Genomic DNA, 19815 nt, shown 5'->3' with positions numbered 1-19815 from the left:
GAAAGCACAGTTCTAATAGTAAGCATGTATTAATTACTATGTTTAGACATACAGATATATAATTATGTGTGCTTAATAATTAACACTGATAAATGTTTTGATGTTTAGTTATTAGAACGCTTACACAAGCAGCATCTGTTGCAGCGTGTTGACTGGATGTTGTGCTTAATATCACTACACTACTAATTTATTTCTGCGTCTTTTCTGTCCAGCTATGCTAAGTTCCCCGGGGGCTGGCCTGCAGAATGCCATCACCACGGTTGGTCCCGGCCAGCCCAGCGCCACAGCCATCAACAGCGCTGCCACACACATTGACCCCAGCTCCATGCAGAGGGCCTACGCAGCCCTGGGCCTGCCGTACGGGAAACAGTCCACTGCTCAGGTCCAGGGCCAGGGTCCAGCTCAGCAAAACCCCCAGGGCCCCCAGCACCAGCAGCTGCGAAACATGAACCAGCTAGGTATGGAATAAAAAACACTTCACTGCTGTTTTAGAAGTTAATGTGCACAGCACAATGCCACTGAGACATTTTGTGATGTTTGTTCATCAGGCACTAATCAGATGAACCAGATGGCAGGAGGCATGGGGACCTCCTCCTCAGACCAGACCGGCATGCACTCCGACTCCTCTCTACCCTCCACACTCAACAAGTGAGGCCTCTGCTCCTTTGTTCCTCGCCTGAATGCAGGCCTTTGCTGACAGGGCATCCATTCTTTTACTGCAGTAATAAAGCTAAAGTTATCTCTGCAGCCAGGGATGAGTTCATGCTCTCAGTCTGTCCTGTGTCACTCAGGAAAACAGACTTCGTTTTGTAATGCAAATTACTAATCCTGTCCATATGTGCTGCAGTCAGCTGATGCCGGACGGGTCAGTCGTATCCGGTATGGGAAGCCTGCCTGCTGCCACCCCCCTCTCTGCTACCGGGGTGAGGAAGGCCTGGCATGAACACGTCACTCAGGACCTGCGCACCCACCTGGTGCACAAACTGTAAGTCCAAGCACAAAGCTGATGTATGTTAGAATACCTGAGTTCTGTCATCGTACACCAGGTGACTGCTGATCTTTGTCTCCAGAGTACAAGCCATATTCCCCACCCCAGACCCTGCAGCACTGAAGGACCGGCGAATGGAGAACCTGGTGGCGTATGCACGCAAGGTGGAGGGTGACATGTACGAGTCAGCTAACAGCAGGGTACGTTCTTGTCCGCTGCTCTACTCATTCTCACACCATTCCAAACATAGTCTTCCTTTCTAGATGTTTCTGAGGGAAGGAAGAGCTCAGAACCTGAACCAGAGATGGAGCCACGTTGAACATTCTTTTAAAAATGCCCTGTCTGCTTTTTGCCTCGTCTTGTCCTCTTGCTAGGATGAGTACTACCATTTCCTGGCAGAAAAGATTTACAAGATCCAGAAGGAACTGGAGGAGAAGAGGCGCTCCCGGCTGGGGAAACAGCCTGGCATGGTTGGTGCAGCTGGACCTCCTCAGCCTGTGATGGCTCAGCCCAACGCCATGGGCCCAGGGCAGGCAGTCCGACCTCCCAGTGAGTAGCTTCTCTGCTCCACAGTTCTCCGTTATGGAAGTACTCATATCACTAGCCCAGTGTTTTCCAAAAATATTTCTGCAGCTTTTCATAGAACACTGCGTTATCTTTTCCTCTCTCAGATGGACCTGCCCCGATGCCCAGCATGCCAAATCAGATTATGAACCGTATGCCGGTTCCCCAAGGTAGGAGTTCACGCTTTGCTTAGTTGCCAAAGGTTTTCCATGGAAAAGCAGTTTGTGTTCCTGTTTGGCTGATGTGCTGTAGGCCTTACAGCCACAACTAGTTAAACTTCTAAATTCTGACAGAAAACTGGTGAACACTTCAACTGTGAAGTGAGTTTCTCTGCATACTTTCCTGTTTAAACAGTGGGAACAAACACACAGTGGAATACTTCTACCTGCAGCTGTCAGAGGAAGCTTTACCTGTCAGCTGTCAGACGGTATAAAGCAGGGCTCATTAGCAGCTGGTGAACGCTGAGAAAATCAGGCACTTTAACTATCAGCTCTTTATGACAGACTCTGCTTAGAAAGCACTTTACTAAAATAACAGCACTTTGGGATAGATTTAACACAGCCACAACTCATTTCTCATCATTGTCTGTGTTATTGTTTTGTGTGTCTGTGTGTCGTTCTTTATGTTTGGGACAGCAGATGTACATCAGCGTTGAGCTATATCTGGCTTATTTACTGAAACCTGCTGTAAGCTTTGATTGTTGCTTCATTATTCTGTCCCATCCACTGAAATTAAGAAATGAAGCTGTGGTGTTTAGGACCTCTGCCCTCCCAGTAGGACATGGAATATTAAATTACAGTAATTCCCGGTGATATTAAGCAAGTATGTAATGGTGTGTGTCTCTGCTCCCACAGGAATCAATCAGTTTAACTCGATGGCAATGCAGAATGCACAGATGTCTCAGGCACCCATGGGAGGGAGGGCTCCTTCCCCCATGAACCATCCACAGCAGATGAACATGAGCTCCGTGCCAGCGGTGCGATTTCCTCCTCTTGTCTCACAGTTTGTTGTATTTTTGCCTCTCTTTTTGTAAACACTTGTAGTTTCTCTTCTTAGAAACATTTTCTAACGGTTTTTGCCCCAGTTGTTCAGTTTCTTGCTCAGTCTTTCTCATTCTTGGCTCTGTTGTTCTCCTCCTCTTGACTGTGAGTGTCCCAGCTGTCTTTGACTGATCATTCATTTATTACTCAGTCACCATTTTGGCTCTAAAGCATCAGTGTCAGGCGAGCTTCCTGTGGGTGACACTGGCTCTTTTCCATTTATGAACTACCTGGTTGGCAGTGAGCCTGAGGTCTGGCTTGCTGCCGTTTAGCCTTCTGTCCTGGCTGTAGACTGTTGTCAAGTCTTGCTTTGATACAGCAAAGTGTGATTAATATTTGTAAGTTGTAAGTCAGCATGCCTGTGTGCTGCCTTCCATTTACATACAGATCATTTAACATCTAGATGTCCGCTGTTGTAATGTTTGTCTGTTTCTTCCCCTGTCCAGATGGGTATGTCTCCATCCAGGATGCCTCAGACTCAAGGAATGATGGGTACTCATGCTAACAACATGGTCTCTCAGCCGACCAGCCAAGGCCAGTTCCTGCCCCAGGGCCAGTTCTCTGTAGCTGCAGGAGGAGCCATGAATGTGAATATGGGCTTGGGACAGGCCATGCCACAGGCTGCTGTCGCTCAGGTGAGGGTCTGGTTCTGTGTTGAGACAGACGCTGAATTCTTCTGTGCTGCTGGCGTTTCTTTGCGCATGTGGCTCGTTTGTGTTTTAATGTGGCTGCTGTGTGAATCCTAACAGTGCGCTGCTCTTTGTTCCAGCCCCAGCAGAACTCTAACCTCCCTCTGAATGCGCTGGGCTCCCTGAGCTCCCAGCTGCCCTGCGGCCCTACAGCTCAGCCTGCTCTGGGCTCCACCCCCCCACCCGGTGCTTCTGCCAGCCTGCAGCCCCAGCAGCAGCATCACGCCCCCCCGCAGGCCCAGGGGCCACAGCGACCCTCCACTCCCGCATCCACGGGCGGACCCTCCTCCACCCCAACCCACATACCCAGCAGTCTCCCCGGTCCCCCCTCAGCCATGGGCACACCACCTGACCCCTCTCAGCCGCTTACGCCCCTGCAGCCCCAACCCGACCCCCCCAACCAGATGCAGCAGCCCGCCTCGGTTCAGGCCCAGCACCCCAGCACACCGGTGAGATACTGGGCCCTCATCTGGCTCCTGATGGCTTCCATTAAAGCTCCACACTGGTCTTTGAAGCAAACTAAAGGAATATTATAGGAAATGATTTACTAGTGTTTGTTCAGAGAGGACAGTCAGTTGTTTATTTAGCAGTAAGACTTTAGTTCTGCAGAATATCAGCATGGTGTTCAGACGATCTTTGTCGCTCCTTCCAGCTGTCCCAGGCAGCAGCGAGCATCGATAACAGAGTTCCTACCCCCGGCTCTGTGGCTGAGCTGAGCTCCCAGCAGGCCCTGCCGGACATGAGCAGCACTGAAGCCAAACCTGAAGTGAAAGATGAAGAAGACGACAGCGGCTCTGGGAAGAAACACAATGATGTCAAAATGGAGGTACGTAAATTATTTTGTAGTCATCACTCAAGCACACATTTATGTCCGTTTAACTCGTTCGCTGCCAATGACGTCTATAGACATCAATCATGTTTTTTGACTGGGGGGGCTGCAGGATAGTCTGTCGGAGCTTGTCTGTGAAAATCCTGGAGTTTTGGAACGTGAGAGTGTTGCGGTGGGCCAAAAGAATGACAAAGACAGTGGCCATGGTGGGGCGACAGCAAAAAGTGCCGTTACCAACAGCCGCTGGCGATCAAAGCCGCGCTAGGTTTCGGTTTCGGTTTCTGTTTCGCCACCACCGCTCTCTTGAGCTCATCTGACGAAGCCGAGTCAGATGAGTTTAGAGCGAGCACACATACACACACAGACACACACACACACACACACACACACCTAAAAATATTTTGTTTATATATTGTAAGATGTATTGTTCTGAACCAAAATGTTGACTTGTGTTGTTTGTTTGTAAATAAATGATTTAGCTAACAAAAGGTTAAAAAGTTGACCTCAAAATGCTTTTTCCGAGTTGTTTTTGTTGTTTCATATAAGTAAACAACTGTTCAGTTGTGTGGGACGTCACTAAACCAAAAAATATTGGCATCAAAGTGATTGATGTGCCTCTCTGCAGAAAAAGCTCGTTATCTCTGTTTTTTGGTCAAAAACAGGTGTTTTTGCTGAAACGACTCTATGTTCTGCTGCCGATAACTTTAGAACCGAAAATGCTGGAAACAAAATTTTTTTCCTGATGAAAGAAGAGAAGCTACACTTTCTTTTGATAGTTTCAATGTTTATGTAGTCTTAAAACTTGATATTCTGTAGATCTTGAAAAATCTGTCAAAATTCTTAAAAACTCTGGCAGTAGGGGGCTCTTTGCTCTGAAAACGGCTGGCAGCCAATGAGTTAATTCCCAGATTATTGCAGAACTTATCAACCAAAACCAGCACTTCTTTTCACTTTTGGTTTCCAGAATAGCAAGTCTTAATTGTGGCCCGTGTTGTACTTTGAGGTGTATTTAAAGGTTTTCTGACTCACCTCTGTTTATGCAGCAGGATGATGAAACCAAACCCCCACCAGTAAAGAAGGAGGAGTCGGATGCAGCAGAACCAAAGCAGGAACCAATGGAAACCGAGGAGAAGAAGCCAGAAGTGAAGGCAGAACCCAAAGACGAGGAGGAAAGTGGGGCCAGCAGCACGTCGGCCGCTTCCGCCGCTCAGAACCGCAAGAAAAGTAAGAAGACTGATGTCATCTGTGTGTGTTCTATAGTCATGTGAAAAAATGGACTTTTCAACAAGCAAACAGACAAACTTTACCTACAGATAAAGGTGGTTTAGTTGAACAACACCAGATGTAATGTTGTTCTGTGAAAAGCTGTCCATCCTGTCACTGAAACTAGCACAGCCCCCTTTAGCAGCAAACACGTCTGTTATGTGTTCATCTTGTCTCTACGTGGACTTCCTACATTTTTGACCTCTCTTCTGTCCATAAATCCTTCAGTTGATGATGTTGCACTGTTTTTCCTCCATAACACTTACAGTGGATTTAAATCAGAGATTTGTTCACTGGCAAACTGTAGTTTCACTGTAATAATCTGTTAGGACAGTACTTTTAATTTAGCCTTTATTTAAGCAGGTTATTCCCATTGAGATCAGAGATCTAAGAGGGCAGCAGCATCGTCACATTAGAAACGGTAAACGGAGATAAAATAACACTAAAACTGACACACAGACCAGGTAGACTGTAAGGATTTCACCACAACTTTAAACTCATTCAGTGGAACAAGGGCTGTAAGTTGAGACTGTAAGCATCAGGAGCAGAAAACCTAAAATCTTTCTTTCCCAGATCAGATCGCACTTTAAGGATGACAAACTACAAAGCATCCATACATCTGAGACTGGGATTTCCATTGTTCCTTGCTAAAAGACGAATAGAAAAGAATGTTTCTGTCAATAAACACCAGGGGCTGAGAGGTCGGTGTTTAAAGATGTCCAGTTAACTTCAGAATAAGAGCACAGTGGTGAGGGAGGAGACCACATCTGATAATGAATCTCATCTTCCCATGCTACACACTACCAACATGCTAAGACAGCTAGCAGCAGCCTTCATTTCCAACACATCTCTGTAGTAACAGGCAGAAAGGCTGTTTGACACAGACAGAAAAGCCAGACTTGTTTCTGTAACAGAAACCCTAATAAGACTTTCAGTTTTTTAACCTTACAGTGAATGTGCTTCTTACAAGATAAACGGTCGTCAATTAAAAATCCCAGATATTAAAAAGCAGATACCAACTCAACTTGTTGACCGTTTGTTGTTAAAATGTTTCCAAGCAGTGCTGATCTCACAGTCTTTGGCTGATTGTAGACGGGGGTCCTTTAACTCCAAGAGTTACCTACAGTCCTGTGATAAAATAAAAGTTTGGGGTCTTTGGGGAGTTTTTAAAGCAACACGGGTCCAGTCCTGGAGAAACTGACAATCGTGAACTCTGCACCACTTCTGGATTATTTTCCTTCCAGTAGAATGGTTGATGTCAGATAATTTGCAGATCTTTTCCACTTACCAAACTAATGGGCATCCACAAGCTTCCTCTGCAGGCACAGACTCACTACAGCAGTTTTACAATCAGGACGCATCACACACATGAGGAGGAAGTTAACAGATATTCTTCTGTCTAACCTCAGACATGCACACGGTACGAGGCTGTAAAATAATGGTAGACTACCCGCCTTCAGATGGTGACGTTACCACACAGCGTCAGTCTGGAACCCTGATTCTGATTTTATGGGTCAAAGCATGTGTGCTCATATATGTTTAAAAACCCACAGATTTCAGAAGCTGCACTTACTTTTCACATGACTATATATAAATGTATGTTGTGTGTACTACTGTTTGTGTATTTAAGCAGAAATCCATGTAACAGTGACATTTTGTGCCTTTTATTGCTGCCCATCATTAATCAGAAGTCTGTCAGAATATTTGCAGACGTGGGTTTGCCGTTTGTGTTTTGGTTTCTTCTAACGTCGCTGCTGTGTGTCTAGTTTTCAAGCCAGAGGAGCTGAGACAAGCCCTGATGCCGACGCTGGAGGCCCTCTACAGGCAGGACCCGGAGTCTCTGCCCTTCAGACAGCCTGTGGACCCCATGCTGCTGGGCATCCCTGTGAGTGTCGTACAAATGCAGTACATGTACTCTAAGAAAGCATGGTGAAGGCTCACTAGCTCACTCCTGGGGATTGTAACTCCTGCTTTTGCTTGTGCAGGACTACTTTGACATCGTGAAGAATCCTATCGACTTGTCCACCATCAAACGGAAGCTGGACACGGGTCAGTACCAGGAGCCGTGGCAGTATGTGGACGACGTGTGGCTCATGTTCAACAACGCCTGGCTGTACAACCGCAAAACGTCCCGCGTCTACAAGTACTGCACCAAGCTGGCAGAGGTGTTTGAAACAGAGATCGATCCTGTCATGCAGAGTCTGGGCTACTGCTGTGGCAGAAAGGTGAGACAATACAGGAAGGCAGCTGTGCAGACGGGGCTGTGCAGCATTCTGGACCCGTAGGACTGCTGGCTGTAGATGGGCTGTCCAGTTGTCACAGGATCTTAATGTGTCTCTGGTTTCTCCACAGTACGAGTTCTCACCCCAGACGCTGTGTTGCTATGGCAAACAGTTGTGTACCATCTCCAGGGATGGCACCTACTACAGCTACCAGAACAGGTAACCGTGCATGCTGGCGACGCTGAGGGGGGGAGGCGGGTAGGGAGGTGGCAGAGCGCTTACACTTCACCACTTCACGTCCACGAAGCTCCACAGACTTGACGGGACCTTTCCTTCATAGGAGTGTTGTAGACATCCAGCACAACTTGCATGATTGGTGCTGTGTTTTTAAAAAGCTGTACCAAAGCACCCCCTTCTGTGCAGAATCTGCTACTGCAGCTCCGTATCACTCCGATGTAACACAGTTCAGTTATTGCAGATGAGCAGGACTGAATCCTGAGGTTTGCTGACTTAGAATTCAAGAAGAAAAGAATCAGTGTTCATGAGAATTTAGCGGAAGCCTTATTTTGTCCAACGGCATGTCAGAGAGAGTGATCTCCTGCCCACATCTTTGTCTAAATGCTCCTGGCTGTGTCTACATAAAAGGTGAACAGAAAGGACCATCTGTGTCTGTAGGGATGTTTTGTTAGAGCATCCTCTCTAAACACTGAAAACAGACTTCATGTGTCAAACAATGCTCCAGGTTGCAGTAATGGGTAGACAAAGTGTTAGGACTGGAATGAGCTCCACTTCAGCCACATTAAGTTCATCGTCTTACACTTTTTCTGAAGAGAAACCAGTCGCTGTTCCTGTCTGTATTCTCATGAACATACATCCATTCCCTGCTCCTCATGCATGCTGCTTATGTCCTAAATGATTGAAGTGTGTTTGCGTTGTTTCAGATCCCAGCATGCAGTTAGAGTGTTCAATCATTTACTGTCATTAACATCATTTTAGCATGTTTCCCCTCATTTCTGTTCCAGTTTGAATGACCATGACCATTTCACCTGTGACTAACCTGTTCCTCTGCCTGTCTGTCCGTCTGTCCATGCTCCGCCCTCGGTTGTCGCTCTGCATTCTGCCACCTGTACGCCGGTTTACCTGTGCTGCTACTCTGTGTGCTGGCTGCAGTTCACCCAAATATGGCCTTATTGCCGACAGGTATCACTTCTGTGAGAAGTGCTTCAACGAGATCCAGGGCAACAGTGTGACCCTGGGGGACGACCCGGCACAGCCTCAGACGTAAGTTCCCGGGCCTGGGTTTCTGAGCATGACCTGGTGATCAGCTGGGAGACCGCCAGCTGTTTTCTATGGATGGTAGCTACGTACACATGAACCAACATCAACCTGTCTGTCTCTTTATGTGTTTTTATGCAGCATGATTTCAAAAGAACAGTTTGAAAAGAAGAAAAATGACATGTTGGACCCTGAACCGTAAGTACCGCTGGGATCAGCTTTACCCATGTGATGGCTGTGATCGTCCTTTACTGCCCTTTGTAGAAAACAGAAAAAGCAAATGTCTCTCCTTGTAGGTTTGTTGAATGTAAAGACTGTGGGCGAAAGATGCATCAGATCTGTGTGCTGCACTACGACGTCATCTGGCCGTCAGGGTGAGTCCAGATGCACAGAAGTATCCACGGTCCGTGTTTAATTCTCCTGTCTCAGAGGAGCATGTGTGCTCCGTAGTTAGCATGGGTTAGCTAACGGTCTGATCTGTTCTGTTCCAGCTTTATCTGTGACAACTGTTTGAAGAAGTCTGGAAAAACAAGAAAGGACAACAAATTTTCAGCCAGAAGTAAGTTACACGCAGCCATAAAAGTTTTATTTATTGTTTTTATCTCATCGTGTAGAAGTTTAGCTGATCTTAAATGAGTCTGTTTGTACAGGGCTGCAGTCTACGAGGCTGGGGACGTACATCGAGGACAGAGTCAATAAGTACTTGAAAAGGCAGAACCACCCAGAGGCTGGAGAGGTGTTTGTACGAGTGGTGGCCAGCTCTGACAAAACTGTGGACGTGAAGCCTGGCATGAAGTCTAAGTAAGACCCTTACTGCCTGGTACAGTGTTGTTTTTAGATTGGCAGGAAACACACGATAAATATGAGCTGAAACAACGTGAGCTTCCCTCACACGGCGGCTCTCAGTACATAAATACAACATAATCATGTTTGCTATCACATCACTTTTCTCATGTGAAAAACAAACCAGGGTCTCTGAACGTTCACAGAAAACCTTCTCTTCAAACTGAACCTCCAGCAGTGTTTTGCCCTCACATGTTTACTCTTTCACTGCTTAAAAGTCCTGCAGCTCTGTGAACACCACCACACGTAGAGGAACTCAGGATGTTTGGTTTTAAAAAGTTTAATTGCTTTATCTATTTCACAAAAACTGAGAACAGTTGGAATCAACCTGTTTAACATTGATTGTTTTCTGGCTGATAAATGGTTCAGGATCGTCTCAGACCTGCCAGGCTTTCAGAGGACTGAATGCAGTTTTACGCTTTTCTGCTTCCACAGGTTTGTGGACTCGGGCGAGATGACGGAGAGCTTCCCTTACAGAACCAAAGCACTTTTTGCATTTGAGGAAATAGACGGAGTGGATGTTTGTTTCTTTGGCATGCACGTCCAGGAGTACGGCTCAGAGTGCCCCTTCCCCAACACCAGGTACACCACCCAGGACACCGCAGCCTTTCTTCAGTTATTATGGGGTTATTTTGTGTGACTGATTTAATCAAAGTGTCGTTTGTTTCTCCAGACGGGTTTACATATCATACCTCGACAGCATTCACTTCTTCAGACCACGTCTGCTGAGGACTGCAGTGTACCATGAGATCCTAATAGGCTACCTGGAGTATGTGAAGAAACTTGGGTGAGTGAAGCGTACCTCCACAGAACGTGGCGTATTAGACCTGACCTGCTGTGTGTTAACACGCGTTTACCTGGTTTGCTGAGCAGGTATGTGACGGGTCACATCTGGGCCTGCCCACCCAGTGAAGGAGATGACTACATTTTTCACTGCCACCCTCCTGACCAGAAGATCCCCAAACCCAAGAGGCTCCAGGAGTGGTACAGGAAGATGCTGGACAAGGCTTTTGCAGAGAGGATCATACATGATTACAAGGTCAGAATATTTCCTCAGCTGGTTTCTCCAGACCTGCTCAAGTAGAACCAGAGCTTTGGTGGCACTGAGAAGGCGTACAGTTCTGCTGAACTGATGGGATTCAGTGTCAGAATTAAGAACATGACTTATAGAGCACACTGTGCACTGGTTTTCAGCTTAGCTTGTTTGTGTTATTAAGTTGAAGGTTTTTTTTAGACTGAATCTGTAAACGTTGAACTGTGGATGGTTAAACTATTTATAACACTTTATGATAATTATCCAGATAATAAAGTTTTCAGGCAGTAAATCCCTAACCTTCCACTACGCCTAAACCCAAACTGTAAGCCGTGGTTACAAACGTTCTTCTGTAAGAGCGCTGTGTTTCTGTGTTCAGGACATCTTCAAGCAGGCGACAGAAGACCGGCTGACCAGCGCCTACGAGCTGCCCTACTTTGAGGGCGACTTCTGGCCTAATGTCCTGGAGGAGAGCATCAAGGAGCTGGAGCAGGAGGAGGAGGAAAGGAAGAAGGAGGAGAACACGGCCTCCTCTGAAACCACAGAGGTGAGTTAAACACACATGTAGGTTAAATGCCAGAATCAGCAGCTCAGTGCTGAGGCCTTCATCTCAGCCCAGGTGTTGTCATCCTCAGGTACTCACTCTGCAACAGGTTTCAGCACGTCCTCTGGAGCTGAATTACTGCTCAGTGATCTGATCTTGCCTGTTGTCCAATAGCTGCTCCTCTGAAGTTTCTCTTCTGTCTGTTATCAGGGAGCCCACGCTGACAGCAAAAATGCCAAGAAGAAGAACAACAAGAAAACCAACAAAAACAAGAGCAGCGTCAGCCGAGCCAATAAGAAAAAGCCTGGGATGCCGAATGTGGCCAACGACCTGTCCCAGAAGCTCTACGCCACCATGGAGAAACATAAGGAGGTGGGAAAGCCGTTTTACCACGCCGGCCTTCACAACTACAGCGGCATCCCATGTAGCATCGCAGCAAGTTATTTATTTCAAAAGGTTTTGTTTTCACACCAAGCTTACAGGTTGAAGTGGGTGTGATGGACGTAAACGCACCGCATCTGAAAATCACCCGCTTGGTGGACGGTCACTAGAGGTCACATGACAGCGGTTTAGCTTCGGTAGAAACGTCGGAACAACACGGTGGCTCGATCGCAAACTTTCTCTTTTATCACAAAAACGGTTCAGCTGAAAGTATTTGAGGCGAGAAATAAGCTGTGCAGCAGCTGAACCTGTCCTGGTTTTAGTTTGACGGCCAGTTTAGGTGTTTGAAAGTTGATGTTGGACCTCCGTTAGCCAAGTCAAGTCTACTTTATGGAAATGAGCTGCGAGAGATGCAGCAGATGGCAGCTTTAAACGCACCACCACGTCAGCAGCATGACCGCAGTGGGTTTCACATAGACATTGAATGGGATACGGGAAATAGCTGGATCCTGTGAACACTAACGTGATTCACTAAACCTCTTACAGACACACAGCAGCATTCATTAGCTTAGGATAGCAGAAAACATACTTCCACATGGACATTTTTTCCTACACGTGTTAAGCACACTCAGACTAAGCTAACAGGTGTTTTTCCTCCTCTCTGCCTCCAGGTGTTTTTTGTCATCCACCTCCATGCCGGGCCGGTCATCAACACGTTGCCTCCCATCATGGATCCTGACCCCATGCTGACCTGTGACCTGATGGACGGGCGGGATGCCTTCCTGACGTTGGCCAGAGACAAGCACTGGGAGTTCAGCTCGCTGAGAAGATGCAAATGGAGCACGATGTGCATGTTAGTGGAGCTCCACAACCAGGGCCAGGACCGCTTTGTGTACACTTGTAACGAGTGTAAGCACCATGTGGAGACACGCTGGCACTGCACCGTCTGTGAGGTGAGACACTGCATGTTTGGAATGTTTTAAATGGACTTCCAGTTTGATTTTGACACAACCCTAACGTGGTGTTCCTTCCCTCACCAGGACTACGACCTATGCATTAACTGCTACAACACTAAAGGCCACGAGCACCAGATGGTGAAGTGGGGTCTGGGTATCGACGACGACAGCAACGGTCAGGGCGGAGAGGCCTCCAAGAGCCCTCAGGAGAGTCGACGTCTCAGCATCCAGCGCTGCATCCAGTCCCTGGTCCACGCCTGCCAGTGCCGCAACGCCAACTGCTCTCTGCCTTCATGCCAGAAGATGAAAAGGGTGGTTCAGCACACCAAGGGCTGCAAGCGCAAGACCAACGGTGGCTGTCCCGTCTGCAAGCAGCTGATCGCTCTGTGTTGTTATCATGCCAAGCACTGTCAGGAGAACAAGTGTCCCGTTCCGTTCTGTCTCAACATCAAGCACAAACTCCGTCAGCAGCAGCTGCAGCACCGGCTCCAGCAGGCTCAGATGATGCGGCGCAGAATGGCCACCATGGCTGGGAGGGGTATGCCCCTACCATCTCCACCTACCTCAGCTGCCCCCGACACCCCAAATTCTGTGCAGCAGCCTACTACCCCCCAGACTCCTCAGCCCATGCCCAGCCAGCCCCAGCAACAGCAGCCGCCAAACCCTGCCAGCATGGCCCAGGGCTTCCCCAGCAACGGCCGCAGCAGTCAGCCCCCAACACCCGTACCGCAGGGTAAACCAGGGCCTCAGTCGTCTCCTCTCCATCAGCAGCAGTCGCCTATGCCTACCATGCCACACCAACAGCAGCCCCAGCCTCCGCAGCAGCAGCCCCAGCAGCAGCAGCAGCAGCAGCAGCAGCAGCAGCCTCTGCTGGCAGCCCTGAAGGTGGCCAGGCAGATTGAGATGGTCGCCAAGGCAAAGCAGCAGCAGAATTATGCCATGAATGGAATGCCCATGAACCATCCACGCATGATGGGGCAGATGCAGGGCCAGATGCAGATGATGCAGGGGCCACGGGGCCCCCAGGTGATGCCGGCTATGCAGCAAGGCCAGTGGGGTCCGGGGATGCAGAACCCCCAGGGCCATCAGCCACAGGTTCCTCCTCAACAAGGCCCCATAGCCCCTCAGCAGGCTCAGGGAACCCCGATGCCCCAGAGCCAGCTCATGCAGAGGCCCATGATGCCTCAGCAGCAGGGCCTCCAGATGCCTGGGGTCATGCCTCCCCAGGGGCCCCCACAGCAGGGCATGACGCCACAGCAACAGAACATGTCTCGGGTGATGACGAGTAACATCGCTCCGAGCGCCCTGCAGGATTTACTGCGCACCCTGAAGTCTCCCACGTCCCCGCAGCAACAGCAGCAGGTCCTGAGCATCCTGAAGTCCAACCCCCAGCTCATGGCGGCGTTCATTAAGCAGAGGACAGCCAAGTATCAGGCCAACCAGCCGCCGCAGCAGCAGCAGAACCCTCAGGCCATGCTGGGGGCCCAGGCGGGCATGCAGGCCATGGCAGCCATGGCTAACCAGGTCCAGAGGCCGGGGATGGCGCCTCAGCAGCAGCCTCCTCAGCAGGCCGGGCCCCAGGGCATGGCACCCATGGGCCCCCAAGGCCAGATGATGAATGCTGCTCAAAATGGCAATCCTCAGCTGTACCGCAGACAGCACCTGCTCAGGATGCAGCAGATGCAGCAGCAGGCGCAGCAGCAGCAGGGAGGCTTGCCTCAGGGCCACGGCCAGTTCCCCCAGCAGCAGCCGGGGCCCGCCAGCTACTCTCAGCTCCGTATGCAGCAGCAAATGGCTATGCAAGGAGGCGGGGGGCCCATGGGACAACTCCCACCCACATCCCAAATGGGCATGGGCATGGACGGGCCCCAGAACCTCCTCCAGCAGCGCATGCTTCAGCAGCAGCAGCAGCAGATGATGAAGCAGCAGATGGGCTCTCCGGCACAGGCCAACTCCATGAGTCCACAGCCTCACATGCTCCAAGGCCAAGCCCAGGGAGGCGCTCACTTACCTGGCCAGACGATGGCAAACACTTTGGGAAACCAGGTGCGCTCGCCAGCCCCAGTGCAATCGCCCCGCCCACCTTCGCAGCAGGCCCCTCATTCCAGCCCCTCCCCTCGGATACAGCCCCAGCCGTCGCCTCAGCACGGTGCCCTCCACTCCAGCTCTCCCCACCCCAGCCTAGGAGGCCCCATGTCCGGCTCCATGGAGCAGGGACACATGGGGACGCCGGAGCAGAGCGCCATGCTTCCACAGCTCAACACACCGAACCGAGGGGGGTTAAGCAGTGACATGGGGATGGTGGGCGACACGACGGGAGACACGCTAGAGAAGTTTGTTGAAGGATTGTAGCATTTTGAGACCGGAAAAAGGCCTTGTTCTGTTTTCAGCTGAGAACTTTTTCTACTTGCGGATGTAAAAAGCTAAAAGAAAAACAAACGACGAGTCTTACGAGGCCTACGGACTGTGAACTTTCCTGAAACCAAGGACTACTTTTCTTACCACACAGAGTGATTTAATAATTGCTGTTGAAAAGAAGACAAAGACACAAAGAATATATTTTTGGTTCAGACCAGCCTTGCAAGAACTCGCCCTGGTCTTTGTGTTGTTTTCATTTGTTTTTCATTTGTTATGCTCTGATAATGACTTTTTAAAAAAAACTTCTCAAAACAAAAAATACTTCATTTTATTATTATTCTTTTTTTGTTTTGTACGTTTGCAAATTAATATTGTATTTGTGTTGAGAAGACTGTAAAGTTATTTGTTGCCAGGTTTCACCTCTTGCTCAGTTTCTCTGTTCCTGGCTAATTTATTCTAATATGCCATTTTTCAAAAGGACTGCCTTTAGGAAAGCCTTAATTTCTTTCCTGTTCGCAGACTCTAAAGGAGATTAACGTATTTGTATAGATCTAGGAACTATTGCACACACCCAAACACAACATGCAGGTTTACGACATCCTGCACTGAAGCTCGTTCATGTTCACAGGTGCCGGAATGTTCTTTTACTGGCCTGGGCCCAGTGTTTGTCTTGCAGATGTTTAAAAATTGCTTTGTCTCTCCTTCAGTCTGAAGAACTTCTCATTATGTCCTGAACCTCTTTTGCCTGTGGTGGGAAATCAACTTGTTTGACTGCTGATTTGTGTTCAGAGAGAGTTTGGTGCATCGTTTTCTCTCGCATTAAACTTGAATTGATGATAAACTATTCTCTCATGTAAATCATGCAGCTGGACAGTACTGTAAATATGCAGAAAATAAGAATGAAATCACTGTACAAACTGGTTCAAATGGCTCATTTCGTACTTATATACCATATTGTTAAATAAACCTGTGTGCCACAGACTCTGCGTCTGTTTCCTGTTTCTGTTGCAGTCATTCTGAGCGTGAATTCTTTTACTGTTATTTTCTAAGTTAAATTTTTAAATGAAAAGATTTATCTTGATTTTAAGATTTCATTGATCACTTTTAAAGCTCTCCAGATCCTTTCCTCTGGTTATGTTTTAGACATGTTAACCTGAACGTCCCGACAGCAGCTTAGATCCTCGCGTGGATCCCTCCTGATCGTTCTGAAGGTCTTCTCCATCAGCACCTCATCTTTGGAACGACCTGCCTGAGGAGATGAGGCTCGCCCAATCACTAACTTCTTTTAAATCACTTTTAAAAACCCACTTTTATAGATTCTCCTTCCAGTAAAGTTCTGTTTTATTTCTTTTTTATCACTCTCTGCCATTTTATCCCTTCTAAAATCTTCACTGCTTGTAGTTCCACCTTCTAACCTCCATCTATTTCTAGCTTGTATTTTCTCTTCAGCTTCTCTCTTAAAGGGGAACTTTGTTTTTTTTCCAACCTGGGGTCAGTTTCCATGTCATTTCATACATGTGAGTGATGGAGAAATTAATTTTCGACATAGCTCCAGTATTTAGCCAGGCAGGCAGCTTAGCAGCTCAGCTAGCAGCTCAGCTAGCGAAAAGTATGGGGCAACTTGCCCCCCCACGTCAAAGTCCACCCTAACGTGCTTTTTCCCCACACTGACCGGCTCAGATAGTCTCAATGAGTGTCCCACAACATGCTAGAGATAAGTGAACGAAAACCTCCACATTACCTCTTTACGCTCTTTGTTGTGGTCTGTATCCAAATCTCAGGACGCTAGAAAGCAAATCTCGTTCCGAAATCGCACGATAACACCGGTTTTGGCGTGAGCTACCGCGCGATTTCGGAACGAGATTTGCTTTCTAGCGTCCTGAGATTTGGATACAGACCACAACAAAGAGCGTAAAGAGGTAATGTGGAGGTTTTCGTTCACTTCTCATCTCTAGTATGTTGTGGGACACTCATTGAGACTATCTGAGCCGGTCAGTGTGGGGCAAAAGCACGTTAGGGTGGACTTTGACGTGGGGGGCAAGTTGCCCATACTTTTCGCTAGCTGAGCTGCTAGCTGAGCTGCTAAGCTGCCTGCCTGGCTAAATACTGGAGTTATGTCAAAAATTCATTTCTCCATCACTCACATGTATAAAATGACATGGAAACTGACCCCAGGTTGAAAAAAACCGAAGTTCCCCTTTAACTCCCTGATGTGACATCATCCTTTTACCCAGCGTTTAACCCTCCTGTTGTCTTCATTTACAGGCACCAGAAAATAGTTTCCTTCTCTGAAAATAATCCATTCAGCAAAACAAATTCCCCAAATTTCTGAAAATTTTGCAAACCCTTCAGGAAGAAAATTTCAATAATTCCTTAAGTTTCCCTTAAAAGTTTTATTTTGAAAATCCGCCAAATTCAGCAAGAAAATTCTTGTAAATATTTTCAAAAGAATTAAAAATCTTCCAAAAAAATCCTAGAAATATGTAAAGTGATTTCATAGAGATCAGTAAAACATTTTTTTAAGAACATTCACAAAAAATCTGGATTTTGGTAGATTTTTTTGTGAATGTTAAAGAAACATTTTTTAACATTTCTTTTTAAAAACAAAAATTTTCAAAAAATTTCCCCAAAATGTTAAAAATGTGGACATCAGAAGTTTCACTGTGAAAATATATTTTTTCTTCACATTTTCAAACGGCTCAGTTTGACCCGCAGGACAACACCAGGGTTAACTAGCTTCCATTCTTTACATTTTTGTCATTTCTTTTTAGGTTCTACCTGTCTAATCATTTGTTAATGTTCTTGTAAAAGGTGCTATTCTAGTACAGTTGTTGTTGTTTTTGTTATTACTATTATCTTGTCCATCCAGCAGTTGACGAAGCAAAGAGATCTAGTCCAGTAAAATGTAAGAAAAACACCCACATTCTCACATTTTAGAAGCTGAAACCATCACCTGTTATCTAGATGACCTGAGTGGTAGTGTCTCAGCTATAACCAGCACAAACAGGACAAACTTTTTCACATGAGGCTCCATATTTCAGATGACCACGGTTTGACCTTGAAGTGCAAATTTAAAAACTGAAAATTATCAACTCATAGTATAATAATTAATGGACCAGTAAATAAGTAACATATAAATAAAAGAGACTCGCAGTGTTTCCATTCGTGTCAACAGAATGAAATCTGGCACTTTTTTGTGTTTTGAGAATGAACTGTAATCATTTTAACTTCCCATCAGGCAGACGATGGACGCCCGTGTGACGTCATTTTTATGCGCAGCTGCAGGTCCTGTGTGTTGTGCTGTAGTTCAGCGTGCGTCCTCCGGTCGGTCGTCCTGTCTACTGTCCCCTCCGGCTTCCCGACATGTCCCGGTGTCTGGCTCTGGCTCGGTTCGCTCTCGGTTCCGTTCAGAGGAGCAGTGGTCGGCTCACGACATGTGCACGAGGACTGTGCAGCCGAAATGTCGCCTCGCGACCACTGTCCGGAGGTAAGCTAGTTCTGTTAGCATGGTTAGCCTAGCCGGTTAGTTACCAAACACTGTCATATAAACTGAGCTGAGGCTAACTCCTGCTAGCAGCCCTCATGTTAATGCAGTGAGCTGCCCGGAAAAAAAATCACACAACAGCTGCAGATGCGTTTAACTGCATTAGTTAAATACACGACCTCAGTTAGCCATATGACATCTATAACCATAGCTCTACCCATATGACATCTATAACCATAGCTCTACCCATATGACATCTATAACATAGCTCTAACTATATGACATCTATAACCATAGCTCTACCCATATGACATCTATAACCATAGCTCTACCTATATGACATCTATAACCATAGCTCTACCTATATGACATCTATAACCATAGCTCTACCCATATGACATCTATAACCATAGCTCTAACTATATGACATCTATAACCATAGCTCTACCTATATGACATCTATAACCATAGCTCTACCTATATGACATCTATAACCATAGCTCTACCTATATGACATCTATAACCATAGCTCTACCTATATGACATCTATAACCATAGCTCTACCCATATGACATCTATAACCATAGCTCTAACTATATGACATCTATAACCATAGCTCTACCTATATGACATCTATAACCATAGCTCTACCTATATGACATCTATAACCATAGCTCTACCTATATGACATCTATAACCATAGCTCTACCCATATGACATCTATAACCATAGCTCTACCTATATGACATCTATAACCATAGCTCTACCTATATGACATCTATAACCATAGCTCTACCCATATGACATCTATAACCATAGCTCTACCTATATGACATCTATAACCATAGCTCTAACTATATGACATCTATAACCATAGCTCTACCCATATGACATCTATAACCATAGCTCTACCCATATGACATCTATAACCATAGCTCTACCCATATGACCTCTATAACCATAGCTCTACCCATATGACATCTATAACCATAGCTCTAACTATATGACATCTATAACCATAGCTCTACCTATATGACATCTATAACCATAGCTCTACCTATATGACATCTATAACCATAGCTCTACCCATATGACATCTATAACCATAGCTCTACCTATATCACATCTATAACCATAGCTCTAACTATATGACATCTATAACCATAGCTCTACCTATATGACATCTATAACCATAGCTCTACCTATATCACATCTATAACCATAGCTCTACCTATATCACATCTATAACCATAGCTCTAACTATATGACATCTATAACCATAGCTCTACCTATATGACATCTATAACCATAGCTCTACCTATATGACATCTATAACCATAGCTCTA

General features: G+C 46.7%; 2 protein-coding genes across 3 annotated transcripts in view; both read left to right on the top strand.

Annotated features, from left to right (window-relative positions):
* The window catches only part of crebbpb (CREB binding protein b), a 46546-nt gene extending 30580 nt beyond the window's left edge, over positions 1-15966 (top strand). The window contains exons 6-31 of one of the 2 annotated variants that reach the window (XM_022195334.2): positions 213-458; positions 549-648; positions 848-985; positions 1071-1188; positions 1363-1537; positions 1660-1722; positions 2407-2528; positions 3039-3227; positions 3362-3730; positions 3934-4107; positions 5157-5334; positions 7140-7258; positions 7359-7598; positions 7726-7814; positions 8796-8876; positions 9012-9068; positions 9167-9244; positions 9362-9429; positions 9521-9671; positions 10149-10295; positions 10387-10500; positions 10587-10752; positions 11126-11293; positions 11501-11662; positions 12343-12624; positions 12712-15966. In XM_022195334.2, the coding sequence (XP_022051026.2) occupies positions 213-458; positions 549-648; positions 848-985; positions 1071-1188; positions 1363-1537; positions 1660-1722; positions 2407-2528; positions 3039-3227; positions 3362-3730; positions 3934-4107; positions 5157-5334; positions 7140-7258; positions 7359-7598; positions 7726-7814; positions 8796-8876; positions 9012-9068; positions 9167-9244; positions 9362-9429; positions 9521-9671; positions 10149-10295; positions 10387-10500; positions 10587-10752; positions 11126-11293; positions 11501-11662; positions 12343-12624; positions 12712-14979 (6062 nt within the window). In that variant the 3' untranslated portion in view covers positions 14980-15966. Of the gene's footprint in view, positions 1-212; positions 459-548; positions 649-847; positions 986-1070; positions 1189-1362; positions 1538-1659; positions 1723-2406; positions 2529-3038; positions 3228-3361; positions 3731-3933; positions 4108-5153; positions 5335-7139; positions 7259-7358; positions 7599-7725; positions 7815-8795; positions 8877-9011; positions 9069-9166; positions 9245-9361; positions 9430-9520; positions 9672-10148; positions 10296-10386; positions 10501-10586; positions 10753-11125; positions 11294-11500; positions 11663-12342; positions 12625-12711 lie in introns of both variants that reach the window. The other variant, XM_022195333.2, reaches the window with a different exon arrangement.
* Positions 15967-16837: 871 nt separating this feature from the next.
* Positions 16838-19815, top strand: part of trap1 (TNF receptor-associated protein 1) — a 23551-nt gene continuing 20573 nt past the window's right edge. Inside the window, exons 1-2 of the mRNA XM_051940878.1 lie at positions 16838-16904; positions 18265-18472. Coding sequence (XP_051796838.1) covers positions 18349-18472 — 124 coding nt within the window. The 5' untranslated portion in view covers positions 16838-16904; positions 18265-18348. The remainder of the gene's footprint in view (positions 16905-18264; positions 18473-19815) is intronic.

The sequence above is a fragment of the Acanthochromis polyacanthus genome, chromosome 21, assembly GCF_021347895.1.
Source record: "Acanthochromis polyacanthus isolate Apoly-LR-REF ecotype Palm Island chromosome 21, KAUST_Apoly_ChrSc, whole genome shotgun sequence".
Classification (NCBI taxonomy): Eukaryota; Metazoa; Chordata; class Actinopteri; family Pomacentridae; genus Acanthochromis; species Acanthochromis polyacanthus.
This window is presented reverse-complemented; position numbering and strand designations above follow the sequence as displayed.